The sequence below is a fragment of the Gossypium arboreum genome, chromosome 9 (genome assembly GCF_025698485.1).
Source record: "Gossypium arboreum isolate Shixiya-1 chromosome 9, ASM2569848v2, whole genome shotgun sequence".
Lineage (NCBI taxonomy): Eukaryota > Viridiplantae > Streptophyta > Magnoliopsida > Malvales > Malvaceae > Gossypium > Gossypium arboreum.
In genome coordinates, this window is record NC_069078.1 from 48509114 (window position 1) to 48525310 (window position 16197).

At 33.9% G+C, this 16197-nt stretch overlaps 1 protein-coding gene across 1 annotated transcript; it reads left to right on the plus strand.

The window, feature by feature from the left end:
- Window positions 1–5551: 5551 nt before the first annotated feature.
- LOC108465275 (kinesin-like protein KIN-14K) lies at window positions 5552–13086 on the plus strand. The gene is made up of 23 exons (XM_053019520.1): window positions 5552–6168; window positions 6808–6965; window positions 7047–7154; window positions 7295–7514; window positions 7741–7868; window positions 7992–8075; window positions 8226–8303; window positions 8388–8480; window positions 8566–8667; window positions 8833–9171; window positions 9256–9337; window positions 9414–9509; window positions 9590–9769; window positions 9874–9980; window positions 10066–10244; window positions 10428–10592; window positions 10665–10918; window positions 11070–11233; window positions 11481–11609; window positions 12176–12242; window positions 12349–12424; window positions 12537–12708; window positions 12795–13086. Exons 1-19 carry the CDS (start codon window positions 6150–6152, stop codon window positions 11583–11585), a joined length of 2661 nt encoding a protein of 886 aa, XP_052875480.1. The 5' UTR covers window positions 5552–6149; the 3' UTR covers window positions 11586–11609; window positions 12176–12242; window positions 12349–12424; window positions 12537–12708; window positions 12795–13086.
- Window positions 13087–16197: the final 3111 nt, after the last annotated feature.

Genomic DNA, 16197 nt, shown 5'->3' on the forward strand with positions numbered 1-16197 from the left:
ATTGCTATTGTTGGTTCATTCTCTGGCCTTAGCCATCCATCTCTTCCCACCATCCTATCACTTCGCCATTCATCCAACTACTTTGCTTATCAAAGCCATTAGCCTAATTTTTCCACCATTCTTCTAATCAAAATTTAACCTCTTTGTTTAAGCCTTCTTTCTATCCATTTTTTTAGCCTTTTCCGAAATGAGCCAAGACTTACCCAATTTATCGATCGGGCAACTCATACGACTCAAATTATTCCCGAGGCAAGTTCATATCATCCTCCCTGACTCACAGTTGTGGGTCTACTTTCAAATGGCATTGCTCCTTGAGCTGGAGCCGGCACATTACTTTTTACATCATCCGTCATGGCTCAGTTGAGATCCATTCACTATATGAAAATACAATTTTAAAATTGTCATGATCATCACACTACCACTAAATATAACACACCTTACCCGCATCCGATGCTGGAATAGGGTACAAGGCATTTCTGAACTTAAACTCAAACGAACATTCAAAATCAAGACATGAATTTCCACTCAAATTTAAAACTTTTCATAAACATTCATATCGTCCCTTAAACGAGCCTACAAGGCTAGAAACGTGCTTTAAAAGCGTTTTGAGACTAAACCGAGAACTTTCAAAATTTTTACAACACTTAGAAAATTTTCATGCTTTGGAGGGTTACACGCTCATGTGGGTAGGCTGTGTGGTCTCACATGCTCGTGTGGCTTGGGACACGCCTGTGTCCTCTGCCCATGTAACTCTCTGTTTATGACATCATCAACAAATTAGTGTCACACGGCCGAGAAACACGCCCGTGTGCTAGGCCATGTAGGTGATTTAATTTTATAATTTTCCCTAAAATAGGTGCAGACTTCAGACGCTCTAGGCACATGCCCATATCCTTGGACCGTGTCCTTCACACGGCTGAGACACACGGCCATGTCTCTGCCCGTGTGGCCAACTCAAAGCTAAAATTTACAATACAGGGGACACACGGCCGGATCACACACCCATAGGGCAAGCCGTGTGTCATACACGGCCTAGACACACGCCTTTGTGTATACCCATGTGGACAAAAATAAGGCAATTTACCAAGCCTTTTTGCCACCCTTACTTGCACCAGCCTACACAACATCAAACAACACCAATCTAAGTATATACACACTACCAATTCAGCTACAACCAAGACATACAAACATCAATTTCATGCTAATCTCTATCACATACAACATCTCATACTTATCATCACAAATCATGCAATAACCACATCTCTAGAAGGCATTATCATATGTATACATACTTAACCAATATTAGCCAATACCAAATGGTCATTTACAAAATGAATCAATTACCATTACAAGCCAACACATTTGGCCAAGTCAATAGTGACACATATCACAAAAAGACCAAGTCCCAATACATGCCATATTTAAAATAACTAAACCAGTTATACCCAAAGGATTAATTTGATAGTGTGAATCGAGCTCTGACGTCCTTCGATTCCTAAGCTAGCTTGGCGATACTATAAGAAAATGGAAATGATGGGTAGTAAGCATAAAGCTTAGTAAGTTCACATGCAATAATAAACAATATTAACCAACATTTAGCATGAATATCATACAATTTAACTTAACATAAATCACATATTTATCATCATGGTTTCATAAGCATAACTTTATCACTCTTAATCTTACCAAAAGCTTATCACTTAACCAGCTCATTCCTATGTGTTTTTTGTACATACCTGTACCAATTAGTGACTTAACATACTCTTTCTCATTCTTGACATACCCGTTGAACACTTGGAATACTAAACGGATACACAAAAGGTCATCGCACACAAGTGCCACATATGTAGCCAAAGCTACCTCATATTTCATATCACATAAAGGCTCGTTCTCGAGCTAATCACAGGTCTACTCACAAAAGCTTACAGTCAAGACGTAGCTACACGGGCTACTCACACAAGCTGTAAGGTATCCGCAACACATGCCGCACTACCTAGCCACCGGTAGAACGTACATGACCAGCACCCGGATCACATAACCATAAACATCACATGGGGTTCTAGTGACATGTCACTCGTATCCTATTCTATTCCTAAGGTTCAAACAAGATTCTCTCTCTCTTATCAGAACTTGTCGAATGTTTTCATTGAATCAATTATACAATTCATACAATATTAATGCATTAAAAATATGTTCATGATATTGCATTATTTACACATGAACTTACCTCAGTACAAAATATGGCTAACTAATTCGATTTAGTCCACAACCTTGTTCTTTCCCTGGTCTAGGTCTTGACTCTGTTTTTCTTGATCTATAATAGAAAATTTAGCTTATTTAATTACCACATTATTCAAATTAGTCCAAAAACCATACTTTGGCAAAATTATAGTTTTTCCCCTAAACTTTTCATATTTACAAATTAGTCTTTAGGCTCGTAAAATGAAGTGCATTCAATTTCTTGTTACTCAAGCCTAGCTGACCCACACACATGCTCATATCAGCCCACATTAAATCAGATATTTACTACACATTTTATAACTTTTTCAAATAGGCCTATTTTAGTTATTTTCATGAAAATTCACCTAGTAAAAGTTGTTTATTACACATCAAACTTTCATTTTCTACCATTAAACATCAAAATACATGCATGTCACACATGGGTAAATTTTTAAACATGAACCCTACTTCAAAATAATGGTAGAAATGGAAAGATCGAGTGAATACGACTTCAAAAACATAAATAGCATTAAAAATGAGGCTAGGATGCACTTACTATCAAGCTTGAAAGTTGAAGAAACCTTAGCTATGGTGTCTTGGAAATTTCGGCTAAGGGAGGACGAAGATGGACACAATTTTTATTTGTTTTTCCCTTTTTATTCTTTTTATTTACCAAATGACCAAAATGCCCTTTTAGCCTTTCTTTGAAATTTTATCTCTCCATGCCCATTTTTATCCAATAACTTAACAAATGGTCTAATTACCATCTAAGGACCTCTAATTTAAAATCTCATATCAATTGGACACTTTTAACATGTAGAACTCAACTTTTGCACTTTTTACGATTTAGTCTTTTTAACTAAACTGAGTGCCCAAACGTCAGAATTTTCGAACGAAATTTTCAAGAAATCATTCTGTGAAACTGTAGACCGTGAAAATATAATAAAAACAAGATTTACTATGTCGGATTCTAGGTCTCAAAACCACTGTTCCGACTAGGCCCAAATTTGGGATGTTACACTTTTTCACCATATCAAGCATGTATAAATTTTCTCATTATAGCATTCAAGTAATGTACATCAATAATAGTCACATTCCATACATACAACATTCAATTCAAACATATTACATGCCCGATTAAGTTACACGAACTTACCTTGACACTTGTTCGCGTATAAAGTCTACTGATACGAAACCTTTTCTTTTCCTCGATCTAACCTCGAATTTGAGCTGTCCAGATCTATATAAATAACTTAAATCATCAATTTCATACATTTTATACTCGTTGGGACTCAATTTATGTCCTAGGAAAAATTATCATTTTTCCCTTAACTTTTCCATAAATTTCAATTTCGTCCCTAGGCTCGGAAAATGAAACTTGTGCAAATTACTCCCTATTCCAAGCCTAACCAAAGCCCCATTGCAAATTTTACAGCACATGTATTCATAAAATTTTAGAATTTTAGAATTTTAATCAAACTTTACAACTTTTCATTTTGGTCCCTAAATCATGTTTTCATCAAAAATCACTTTGTAAAAGTTGTTTATCTATCAATAATCTTTCATTTTCTACCATAAATTTCTAATTTTCAGCATATACATCCATGACCCATTTTTCATACCTTGAAAAATTTTTAAATTAATCCCTCAAATAGAGATATTAAGCTATCTCAATTTCAAAAATATTAAAATTACTAAAAATGGGACAAGGAAACTTACCCAATTAAGCCTTGGAAGTTTATTCTCTCTCTCCTAGGGTTTCCATATGTTTTAGGTTGAAGATGATAAAAATAAGATGATATATTTTCTTTTCATCTTTTAATTAATTAAGTATTTTCCTATTTCCAATTTAGTTCTTGCCCTTTTTCTATATTTCCATGGACGAGTCACCAAGAAAAATCTACATACTTTTTTTAATGGTCTAATTACCATATAAGGACCTCTAGTTTCGAATTCTATAGCTATTTGATCCTTATAGCTACTAGAATTTAACTTTCACAGTTTATGCAATTTAGTCCTTCTTGTAATTAAGCACTAGATCGATAAAATTTTCGTATCAAAATTTTCACATATCATTTCTAACATATTACATACCATACAATAAAATAAAAATAAATTATATTTTTGGGTCAGATTTGTGGTCCCGAAACCATTGTTCCGATTTCACTGTAAAATGAGCTGTTACAACCACATGATTGATGGCAAATTTTATGTGAATATGATGTTAGATTAGTGGGTATATGCTTGTGAGTTTTGGTGCAGGAAAAATGATAAGTTTTGGGTGACAAATGAGGCTAGGAAATGGCTTTATTTTGTCCACACGGGTAGACACACGGGCGTGTGTCTTGGCCGTGTGTGACATATGGCTTGTCCCATGGGCATGTGGTCCAGCAGTGTGTCCCCTGCATCTTAAAAATGAGAAACAGAATGCTCAAAATTGGGCACATGGGGAGAGACACGGGCGTGTGTCTTAGTTGTGCGGTTGACACAGCCTTGGACGTAGGCGTGTTACACGGCCTTGGACACGGGCGTGTTACACGGCCGTGTGAAAATTGCACCTAAATTTTGAAAATAAAATTTGCCACACGGCCTAGCACACGGGCATGTGACTTGGCCGTATGACTTCAATTTCTTTATGCTTTATAAGTCAGAGAGTTACACGGGTTAGGGACACGGACGTGTGTAGTCACACGGCCCGACCACACAGGCATGTCCCTAGACCACACGGGCGTGTGGGTATTGTTTATAAGAAGAATTTTGAAAATTTATGAAATATTTTATGAGATTCCGATTTAGTCCTGATTTATTTCTACTATTTATTTTGGGCCTCGAGGGTTCATTTAAGGGACATTATGATTGATATCGAAAAATGTTTAGTAACTAGTATAAATTATTTGTAAATATTCTGTAAACTCCGGTAATACTTCGTAACATTGTTCTGATGACGGATACGGGTTAAGGGTGTTACACGATTCCTCCTCTTCCTTACAACTACTTTTCTTTGGCATTCGCCATGAAAAAAAGGAAATTTGTGCCTTTGAATATTATAAACATAAAAGAAAGTAATTTCTCCATTTAACTAGTATAAAATTATATAATTAATTAATTAATTAACTAATTGAGAATTACCATAAAACTTGAAGATAAATATAATAAATATAACAGAAAATGATCGCCTAATATTAGTAATATGAGAGAGATTTTTTTTTTTGGAAGACAAACTAAGAGTTATCTATAGATTATGGATAATTTCTCAAATAAGCTATTTCTTTAAAAGAATTTCAAACCGTGATATTTATATATAAAACAACAGCTTAAGTGACTCAAGGAATATTCAAATTACAAAATGCATGCTTTATTATTTCATTTAAATAAGTCAAAAAAACATAGTTGAACCCCCCTCCCCCCTTCCAAAACGTGAATTAGTTTGTTGTGTACTAGAAAGCTTTTAATTTCGGCAAAGATTGACTGCCATATATATGTTTTTAATATTGATTTGAAGAAGTTATGTATGATTTTCGTACAGTAATGTCTTAAATGTTGTCAAAGTAACTTAAGAGTTTTTGTAGTTGGTTTTAAGAAAGGCTATGGATAGGCAAAGAATTTCTTTAGATGAAGTTGTTTGGGATTGAGTTGGCTACCGAAACAACCCAACACAAACCCACAAAAGATGGAGCATCAATGTCGGATCCTACTTTGCCGCTTAATTTCTCCCTCTACACCAATGGTACAGCGAATGCCAAACAATCAAAAAATGTTTCAAACCCAAAAATTTCAACAAAAAAAAAAAAGGAAAAGAAAAGGAAAATTCTTTTAATGACATAATACAGTACTTTGCCATTTAACAAAGATTCCTTGAACCTTTGTTCTACGTGCGCATCTCCACATCATCTCTTTGTCTTCTTAGGGTTGGGCTCTTTGCCTTTGTCATGTCTCCCCAATCTTATGGTAACCTTTCCTATCATGTCATTTATGTTTTCATTTTAAATTTTGTTGCTAATTTTTCTATTTTGTTGAATGATTATGTCCTAGTCTTTGGATGGTATAATGTTCAGTTTTGTATATATTTGCAAGACATACCCAGATTTCAATAAGGTTGTAAAATCATCAATGTCAGCTGTATTTTATTAAATTGTTAGCTTCTTTGTTCTTTGCATTTCAGTATTACAAATTTCATAATGGCTGTTTTTCCAAATCAATCCTGTTAAAGGGTGTAAAAGTTTAATGCAGTTTTATTTGAAGATCACAAATTTCGGTTCAACTGCTTAATGCATTTGGAGTCTGCCGGTTATCATTGTCTGTGTGAATGTGTAGATTTCAATATGCAAAACATGTAGGTACCTTGATATCGAATTGAATCAAGTTATTGACATCAAATGTTCATAATTAAGCCACAAAGCACCTTTGTAACTCAATGTAAGCAAAACAAAAAAAATATATATATGGAGGATTTGGCTGTTCTAATGTAACTGCATTTCCATGTTTTTGACCTAATGGTGAGCGGCAATTATAAGGCAGCATGTCCTTATCATTTTCCAGTTGTTTAACGAAGTGTGTTTGCCTTTTTGTCTTTTTCCTCCTCTGCAGCAAAGCAACGGGAGATTGTGATTCAGTGGTTGAACACTATTCTTCCTGATCTCAGGTTGCCAACAGAAGCCTCAGATGAAGAGTTGCGAGCTTGCTTGATTGATGGCACTGTCCTATGTAGAATCTTGAACAGGCTTAGTCCTAGTTCTCCAAACGAGGTTGTTTAATACTCATTTTGGATTCTTTGATTAAATCTTAATATGAGTTTGCTGATTTGTTTACTTTCATTTTTTCTCCAGGAAAGTTCTGAAAATTCTTCAGTATCGCAGCCAGAAAATGTTAAAAGATTTTTAGCCACTATGGATGAGTTAGGGATACCCAGATTTGAGGTGTCAGACCTAGGGAAGGTATCCATTAATAATAAGAAAATTTACAGTGATGAATATTTAAATGAACATTTGATTTCTTAGCCACATGCAAATAGCTTCCTCATTTATGAACCTGGTAGAATTTAAATTTTTGATGATCCTCTTTCTCTCTTCTTCAGGGATCTATGAAGACTGTTGTCTACTGCCTTTTATCACTAAAGTTACATTTCATATCATCTGGAGAGGAGTTATCTACCTTAAGTACTATTACTAAAGCTGAAAGCACTAATGATGATGGATCGTCCCCTGGCTCTCTCCAACAATTTTTTGGTGAAGAAATGAGGAACGCTTTCCCAGGATTAAAATTGCAGTGTGCCATGCACAATCAAGTTATTTCAGGTATGTCTTTGTGCCTCCTTGTGTGTGATCATTAATGTTGTATCTGGGATACTTTGAAGGATTTAAATGCTTTCAATGGTAAAATTGCTATAAGGAAAGTGCAGATTAGAGGAAATTTTAGTTAACTGGCTATTCAGTTTGATGGTTCATTTGTGCACCCAAAATATACAAGCATTAGCAGATCTTATCTCCAATTTATGTCTTGTGCTTTTTGCGCATTCTGCAGAACCATCCCCTGCAGTATTGAAGCATGTTGGACACAAGTTCCATGAGGTGTTTCAGTTGAAACAAGCATGTTATGCTGATCTCCCCGTGACAAAAATTTTAGAGATGATGGAGTCAAACAGTTTAGAAGTAAGTTGTCAACATTTATTATGTTTTACAATTTGTTTTGGCTACTCTTCTACTGTTTAATCCTCCAAAAACTTGTTATTTAATGGTGTGTGTTTGACGTTTTTTCACATTTCATGTATGCAGAGTGCCCCAACTCAGGCACTTTTAAATGTTGTGTATGGAATTCTGGATGAAACTGCTGAAACAATGAACGGCAAAATACCTCATGTATGGTATATGATGAACTAATGGCTATAATTTATTTATGCCTGATGTCCACATTTGGACTTAACATTTTACATATATACATTTGTATGCATGTTCATATACATGGACATCATGTTATGAGAAGATGATGACATTAACTTTCTTGATCAGCATGTGGCTTGTCTCTTGAGAAAAGCTGTGCAGGAGATGGGACAGCGTCTATCAACACAAGCAGATCATCTAAGAACTGTAAATCCTATTCTATTTATCTTGCTTTGAATGCTTTCTTCTCAGTTCTCACTATAGGTTTTTATGTTGTACTGTTGTCTGCAGCAAAACAATCTGTATAGAGCTGATGAGGAGAAGCACCGATCGAAAATCAAAGAACTTGAGGCCCTTGTATCTGTGTCTCGTAAAGAGACTAAGGTGCATGAACTAATGAAGCAAAAAGTAAAAGTTCATTTCTCTTTTAGAAGCTAACTTGTGTATTCAATGAACTTATTTGTTGCAGCATGTCACAGTCCAGCCTCAGCAGATAAGGAGTCGAAGAAAAAAGAACATTTCTTGGTTTTCAGCTTCAACACTCTTGAAATGCTTCCGGCCTACCTCACAGGCATAATTATGTAGATGTTATTTTACACATTGTTTATGAATTACTTATTGCAAAATCTCAAATGAGTTGTTTGTTGAGAGTCTTTTCTGCCTCTGAATCTGCAATCTCATGAAATACGGGTACATTTCACTCTATTTTTCTCATTGGATTCTTACCCACTTGCAGACTGCAAACTCGAAATTGGAAGAACAGGAAGTTGAGAAGCAGGAGCTGATGAAGTTGGTGAAAGAAAATGAGAAAAACATCCTTGAACTTGCGGCAATGAGACAAGAACTAGATATTGTTGGAATGGTGCACAAGTTTTGCTCCTTGGAAATGGAAGCAGAGGCAAAGGCTGCTATAGCAATACTTCAACTGAAGATAAAAGAGCTTGAGTGCCTCCTTGCCGATTCAAATAATAAGGTGAAAGAGCTTGAAGCAAGTTTCGAGTCAAAATGCCAGAGTTGGATCATGAAAGAGAAAATCTACCAAAGCTTTATTCATTTTCAGTTTGAAGCAATGCAGGTATATATAGGTTTCTGTCATAATTTAGTTTTTAAATTTTTTTCTCCAACATAATTCATTTTACTAATTTGTGCAAGTATTCAGAAATTGAGGTCAAGTTCCGAAGCCATTAAGCAAGAAGTTTTGGAAACACAGAAGAGATACTCCTTTGAACTTAATCACTTAGGTGGGATTATGGTTTATCTTGTTTTGTTTGTGATAAATGTTATTATGATATTTCTTTTTTCTTTTCTTTTGTTCAGAATCAAAGCTCAAAGCAGTAACAGATGCGGCAGGGAACTATCATGAAGTTCTTAAAGAAAATCATAAGCTTTTTAGTGAGCTACAGGATCTGAAAGGTGCCTATAAGTTGCTTCTTCCTAGTGGATTCTATGTTTTTGTTTATCTCCTCCTTTTAATATTTTTAAATTTTTTACAGGGAACATTAGAGTTTATTGTCGAATAAGGCCTTTTCTGCCTGGACAAACCGAAAAACTGTCGACTATAGAAAATATCAGTGAAAATGGACAGTTGGTTATTGCAAATCCCTCCAAGCCAGGAAAAGATGGCCAACGGTCGTTTAAGTTTAATAAGATCTTTGGCCCAGATGCTACTCAAGGTTTTCATTCTTCTATCACATTCCTTGCAATATGAACTTGAATCTATTTGCTTTGTGAAGCACTGCAATGTCTAATCATTAGAGCTCTTTTTAAACAATGGCAGGGGAGGTGTTTGCAGATATCCAACCCTTTGTTAAATCAGTAGTTGATGGATATAATGTCTGTATATTTGCTTATGGTCAAACTGGTTCTGGGAAAACCTATACAATGGTATGAATCCCTTCCCTTAAGCTTTATGAAGTTGCACAAACATTTTTGAACAATTCCTTTCAACATTTCTTTTATACATTTCCAGACTGGTCCAACTGGGGCAACTGAAGAGGAATGGGGTGTTAATTATCTAGCTTTGAACCATCTCTTCAAAGTCTCTCAAGATAGAAAATGCAACACGGTCTATGAAGTAGCGGTTCAAATGGTTGAAATATACAACGAACAAGTGCGCGATTTATTATCCAGTGATGGTTCTCCGAAGAGATATCCTTATTTTAAACAAGATAGACTTGCTAAATAGAAGTTTGTTAACCTGTTCATATATATATGTGCGTGTGTGTGTGTGTTTGTATATTACCCTTTTTGAAGTGTTTTTCTTTGGATGCTTGAATACTATTCATGATTTAGTTATAGTCTACTTATCCTTGTTATCCTTGATCTGCACACGGTTGGGATTACAACTATCTCTCAACCTAATGGGTTAGCTGTACCTGAGGCTTGCATGCACCCTGTTATATCGACCTCCGATGTTTTAGATTTAATGGATATCGGATTCAAGAATCGAGCTGTTAGTGCTACTGCTCTTAATGCAAGAAGCAGTCGCTCTCACAGGTTTGTATATTTAATATTTTCAATTACATCTGAATATTTCCCCAGTGACATGATTTAGAGTTATGGCTGCAGCATTGTCACTGTTCATGTTCGTGGGAGGAATGTAAAGACTGGAACTGTATTGTATGGTAATCTTCATTTGATAGACCTAGCAGGCAGTGAAAGAGTAGATAGATCTGAGGTAACTGGTCATAGGCTTAGGGAAGCACAACACATAAACAAATCATTATCTTCCCTAGGAGATGTAATTTTCGCTCTTGCAAAAAAGAGTCCTCATGTGCCCTACAGAAATAGCAAGCTTACTCAAGTACTTCAAAGCTCTCTTGGTACGTCTTTCATCTTTATTCTTAAACTACTGAAACCTTCTCCGGGTTTTAGAGTACTAAAAACGTGTTCTAATCACTCGGAGATTGCTGAAGTTATGGTTTGTCTAAATTTTTACTTGTTTCATAAGTTCTATGATATTGTATGTTACAGGAGGCCAGGCAAAGACCATCATGCTTGTGCAGCTCAATCCTGATGCCACTTCCTTTTCTGAAAGTATGAGTACTTTGAAGTTCGCCGAACGAGTTTCTGGAGTTGAGCTAGGTGCTGCGCAAAGTAGCAAAGAGGAGAAGGATGTTAGGGAGCTACTGGAGCAGGTGCAATTTTTATATTCCTTTTCCATTTATCATAACTTTTTCTTCTATAATGTTTCAATTTCCAATATTAAACTCAACTGGAGTCAGACATACATGATGAAGAAGTATGCATACTCATTGTATTTTATTGCATTTTAGTAGATATCTTCTTATTTAGTTTCCTTTAAATGTTTACGAGAACCATGCGTAATAGGATAAGGTACTGTTACTCCATAGCATTATGTTTTAAGTTTAACTGGCTCTGCAGATGGCATCTCTCAAGGACAAAATAGCTGAAAAGGATGAGGAGATCAGGCGGTTGAAATCACTAAGAGATCTAAAACCACGGATACCGCAGCAGCAGCAACTGTGAGCAGCAAGGAACAGGCTGATTGAGGTATGGTTCTTCCTCTATTCCATATGTGTCTTTCCTCATGAAAGCCGAAAACTGTCCAATGGAAAAGGCCAAGGACATACTGAGAAAGCAGTTTCGGATTGTGAAAATTGTTCGCAGTGAGAATAAGCATCCTAAGGCTGGTTTCCCTGCAGTCCTTGGATGAAGAGAAGTTTACTGAAATATCTAATGTTGTTCTTTCTATGTGTACCGAAATTGATGCCTCCTCTGTAATACACACTTTTTCCTAAAGGCATAAGTTTGGGCAGCTGAGTATTCTTTCTTCTCTTTTTCCTCAGGACTCATTGATAATTTTATAGTTTGCTATTCAATTTCATTCAGAAGATTCCAAAAGTGATCACATTCTTTGTTCTAATGAGATTCCAAAAGTGATCGTATTTTAGACCATATTTTGCCTCCTTTCATTTACATCGAAACAAGCTAAACTGCAAAGTTTCAACCCATTACTGTTTGAGTACTAAAAGTTTTCTTCTTAAACATAAAATGTCACTGCATTTACATCTGAAGTTACATTCTAGAAGTAACAACTAGCTTTACTGGGTTTGCAGATATCATAAATTTGATATGGGGAAACTTTGTTCCAGTGCTTTTCTTCATTTTAGGCTGCAAACAGATGTAAGCCTTCTTTCATTCACATTTGTTCAATATTTTTTAATTTCTGTATTCCATTTATAAGGTGCTCCATTGTTTAATCTATATCTCATATATTCTAATTTTGTAGCATCAAAGACTTGACTTACAAAAACCAACACAAGGGTTAAAGGCATCAAGAACAGACTCTACACAGCCTTCAACAAGTATGTAAACCTCAGAGCTCTTTAGCTTAATTCTCATTAGCTATGGTAGATAAAGATTAGTAGGCCTGTTGACATATATCCTCCTAAATTGTCTTCTATTTGCTCCTTTTAGGCGTTAGGAAGAGTCTAAGCTCCACTTCAATCAGCCCTTTTCCTAGAAGATGATGATAATGATGATTTTATGTATGTTGAAGTCTCATTTTCAGTATAGATAATGATGTTGATGATGCATGCCTGCCTAAGAAATGAAATACATCTAATTTCCTGACTGGTTTCTTTTTAAGGTAACTTCATTCGTATCTTTCATTTTCTACTGCTTTGCTATGCTTTCTTAGTTCCTCAGTGTTTACACTCACTCTTGTGGAGGCAGAATTTTAGTTGACAAAGCTAGATGATGATGATGATGATGTACGCCATGATTTCAAGAGCTTGTCCTCTTTAAGCATCTCTAAGTTCTCCATCTATAATACAACATATAAAAGCTTAATCTAAATTCTTTCTTTATTTATTCTTTCTTGAGCTTCAAATATGTATATCAAAATCAAAGCAATGCACACTTTCCATTATATTTTTAGATTTTATCAGTTCACTTATACTATTTAATAACTATTGTAATTGTATTTGATATTATGAACCAAGTGAGATTACATAGTATTAAGAAATAGCAACAAATGCAAAGTTAATAACAGAAGTAACATTAATGAGGCTAAAATGGAGAAATTGTCGTATAAATAATCAATAACATTAATCTTTGTGTGCGATTGAATAAATAAAGGCAATAAAATCAAATTTCTCCTCTTTTTCCTTTTTGCAAATAATTGTTATATGAATACTCAATATATTTATTTATTTGTATTTTGAAAAAAAAGTTTTATGATTATTTATATGAATTATTTGCAAAAAAGAAAAAGAAAAAGAGAAGAGGATAAATTTGGATTTTATTGCCTTTATTTATTCAATCGCACACAAAGATTTTACAGATTTAAATTTTTTATTAATTTATGATTTTATTTTTATAGCTAAGTTAATTTCGTTTTTAAGGAGAACCAAATATTTTTACTCAAAGACAAGTCAAAGCAACAGAATAAGTGAAGAATTACTAACCCGAAACTAATAGACTTCATCCCATAAACTCAAGCTTATGCCCATTAGCTTCATTATTTACATTTGACTGAGAATTTGAAACTAAAATATGCACAATACCAGAAATAGTTTTCGAAATCAAGTAGTTAGCATCCTATAAAGCACCCTTTTCAACCCCATGAGTTGCCTTGTTTACTAGTCTACATGTCCATTAGACGAGCAAGGATTGGAACTCAGTTTAGCTCGAGACAATCATAAATAATACTGTCGAGTCATTAACCACTTCGCTTTGTAGCACACCCACGACACGTGGGCAATTAGACTCAATGATAATATTATCAAGCCCCATCCACTTGAGCCAAGACTGCACCTCTCGTATCGCCATTCCTTCTGCCACCATCGGGTCCTTGTAGCCTGCCCAAAAACTAGAGCAGCACCATACGGAGGTACCAGACGAGTCTCTGACCACTCCAACCCATGCCTTAGCCTCCTCAGCAAAAAAGTAGCAGCATCGATAATACATTTATGAATTCTTGCAGGTGGCTTGGTCCATGTCTTAGCACAGTTGCGATCAATTCTCCCTTCAATCTGCAATATGTCAAAAGCATTTTGTGAGTATTTCCAGTCAAAGAAAAAAGAATTAAAATAATACGAGAAGTTAGTAATTTTGTTTAGTGGTTCGAAATAAAATTGTAAATTTGGGGAGGGCAAAGCTAAATATATTGTATTAAAAATATTTAAATTAAATTATTTATTTTTAGAGATTTGAAAATTTCATTTAATTATAGTCTTAAATGCTTAAATTTAATATTTTACTTATTGGAGGGCCTCATATAGTAATTCCACCATTTGGCCAAGGGGCTGTTGGATATAGTGTAATAAGAGCAGTATTTTCGTTTATGTATATAAAATATATATTGATTTCATTAATATTCTTTTATATTAATCTCAATAGTTTTCATCCAAAACAAAATAGAAATAAGTATTTGCTCGTAATTATTTAAGGTTTAACTAATATTAAATAGTATTACATAGTTGGATTGTAATATGGGAAGATGACTTATATTGGTAGATAATCTAAACATGTTCTTAGTTTAATCGGAAATGAGCAAACTAATTAAAAGACTAATATTTAATATCTAAAGTCCAGTTGGAAATATGCTTTGTCTTTAGCATCGGAACAAATGACTCACAGAAGATAGAAACACATATATAATTGATTGGACTGATTGTACATTGGATAGGACCCAAATAGAATAGATCATTTATGCATGACTCGTATGTTTTGATGTAAGTAAAAACTTAAATTCAAATAGATAAAAAATCGACAACTGGTGCATTATATATATGACTTCGTAGTATCTAATATCCAATATCATTCCTTAATAGTAGAATTCATGACCTAACAAAAAGTAAAAATGTCCTCTCATTGACATCATATAATATTAGATTTCCTTTAATATTAATTTTAAATTAAAGTATTAGGTTTTAAGATAGCTTATATATTTTATATTATTTTTAATTTAAAATTTAATACTTTAAATTTTTTAATTCACGTTTGCCTTTAATGAACAAAGTAATGATTTTTGGGCAACAACTTGCTGACGATGCCCAACTGATGCATAAAAAGTTCGACCCTTTAACCCATTTTTAGCTACTACTTTTCACCTCTTAACAGATGGGTTTACGTGTCAAATTTATAGACCATGTACACTATAATACACTATAATTACTATGTAGGGTTTTTTTTTTTTTTGGAACATTGACTATACTAATTAATGTCATCTTTTTTTAATGAAAATTTTATATTTGATATTATATCATTTTTTACGATGTTAATTTATATTAATAAGTAAAAAAAGTTTCTTTGGATTTTTTTCTATTATTAAAGTAATATTACTTTTATATATATGGAAGATATCTCTTTAAAGAAAATCACTCAATAGGTAAATCAAATAGTAAAAGAGTGCACCTCTTAATCATTTGTTCTCGTTATAAAATAATTACAAATCTAATCTTTACTATAAAATCATTATAAATCCAATCATCATTGTGCAAAAATTATGGTTTAAAGTAGGATAGGTAAAGTGGTTGGAAGAAATAAAAGTAGATTTTTTTTTTAAGTACTTGAATTAAGTTTAAATTTTCGAGTTTTTATTGTTGAGAGGATTTTTCTTAAATATTAGCTCCATTCTGAACATGACTATATTCAAATTGTGAAACGGATGAGGACACTTGTAGATCACTTGTATAGTATTTTAGAGGCATTTGCTTGTTAAGTTGCAATTATCTTAGTATTATTTAAGTATAAAATTTTTTTAATATATTTTCAATTTGTTGGAAAATATTTATTTTAATATTTTTAGTTTATTTGATGTATTATTTAAATTTATTTTTATATAAAAGTAATATAAAAAATTTTAATACGACGAGTCAAGCTTGGATTTAGCATTTTTTTTTTATCTGGACCAAGCTTGGGGAAAATTTTACGCCTATTTTCAGGTTAGGCTCAAGCATAGAAAACATGCTTAAATTTTAACATTAGCTCAGCCCATGAATTGTAACATCCCTTACTCGACCAGATCGCTGAGTCTAAGCTATAGAATGCTACATTCATTGTCGAAGCAATAACGATGGAATATATACTCAATTTATATCATTATGTATTTAAATCCAAGTAACACATGCAT

Excerpts from the sequence above, each read along its gene's own strand:
- LOC108465275 (XM_053019520.1), top strand. Across the intron at positions 9,981-10,065 it reads CTGGGAAAACCTATACAATG|ACTGGTCCAACTGGGGCAAC; the intron begins GTATGAATCCCT and ends ATACATTTCCAG. Across the intron at positions 10,593-10,664 it reads AGAAGCAGTCGCTCTCACAG|CATTGTCACTGTTCATGTTC; the intron begins GTTTGTATATTT and ends TTATGGCTGCAG.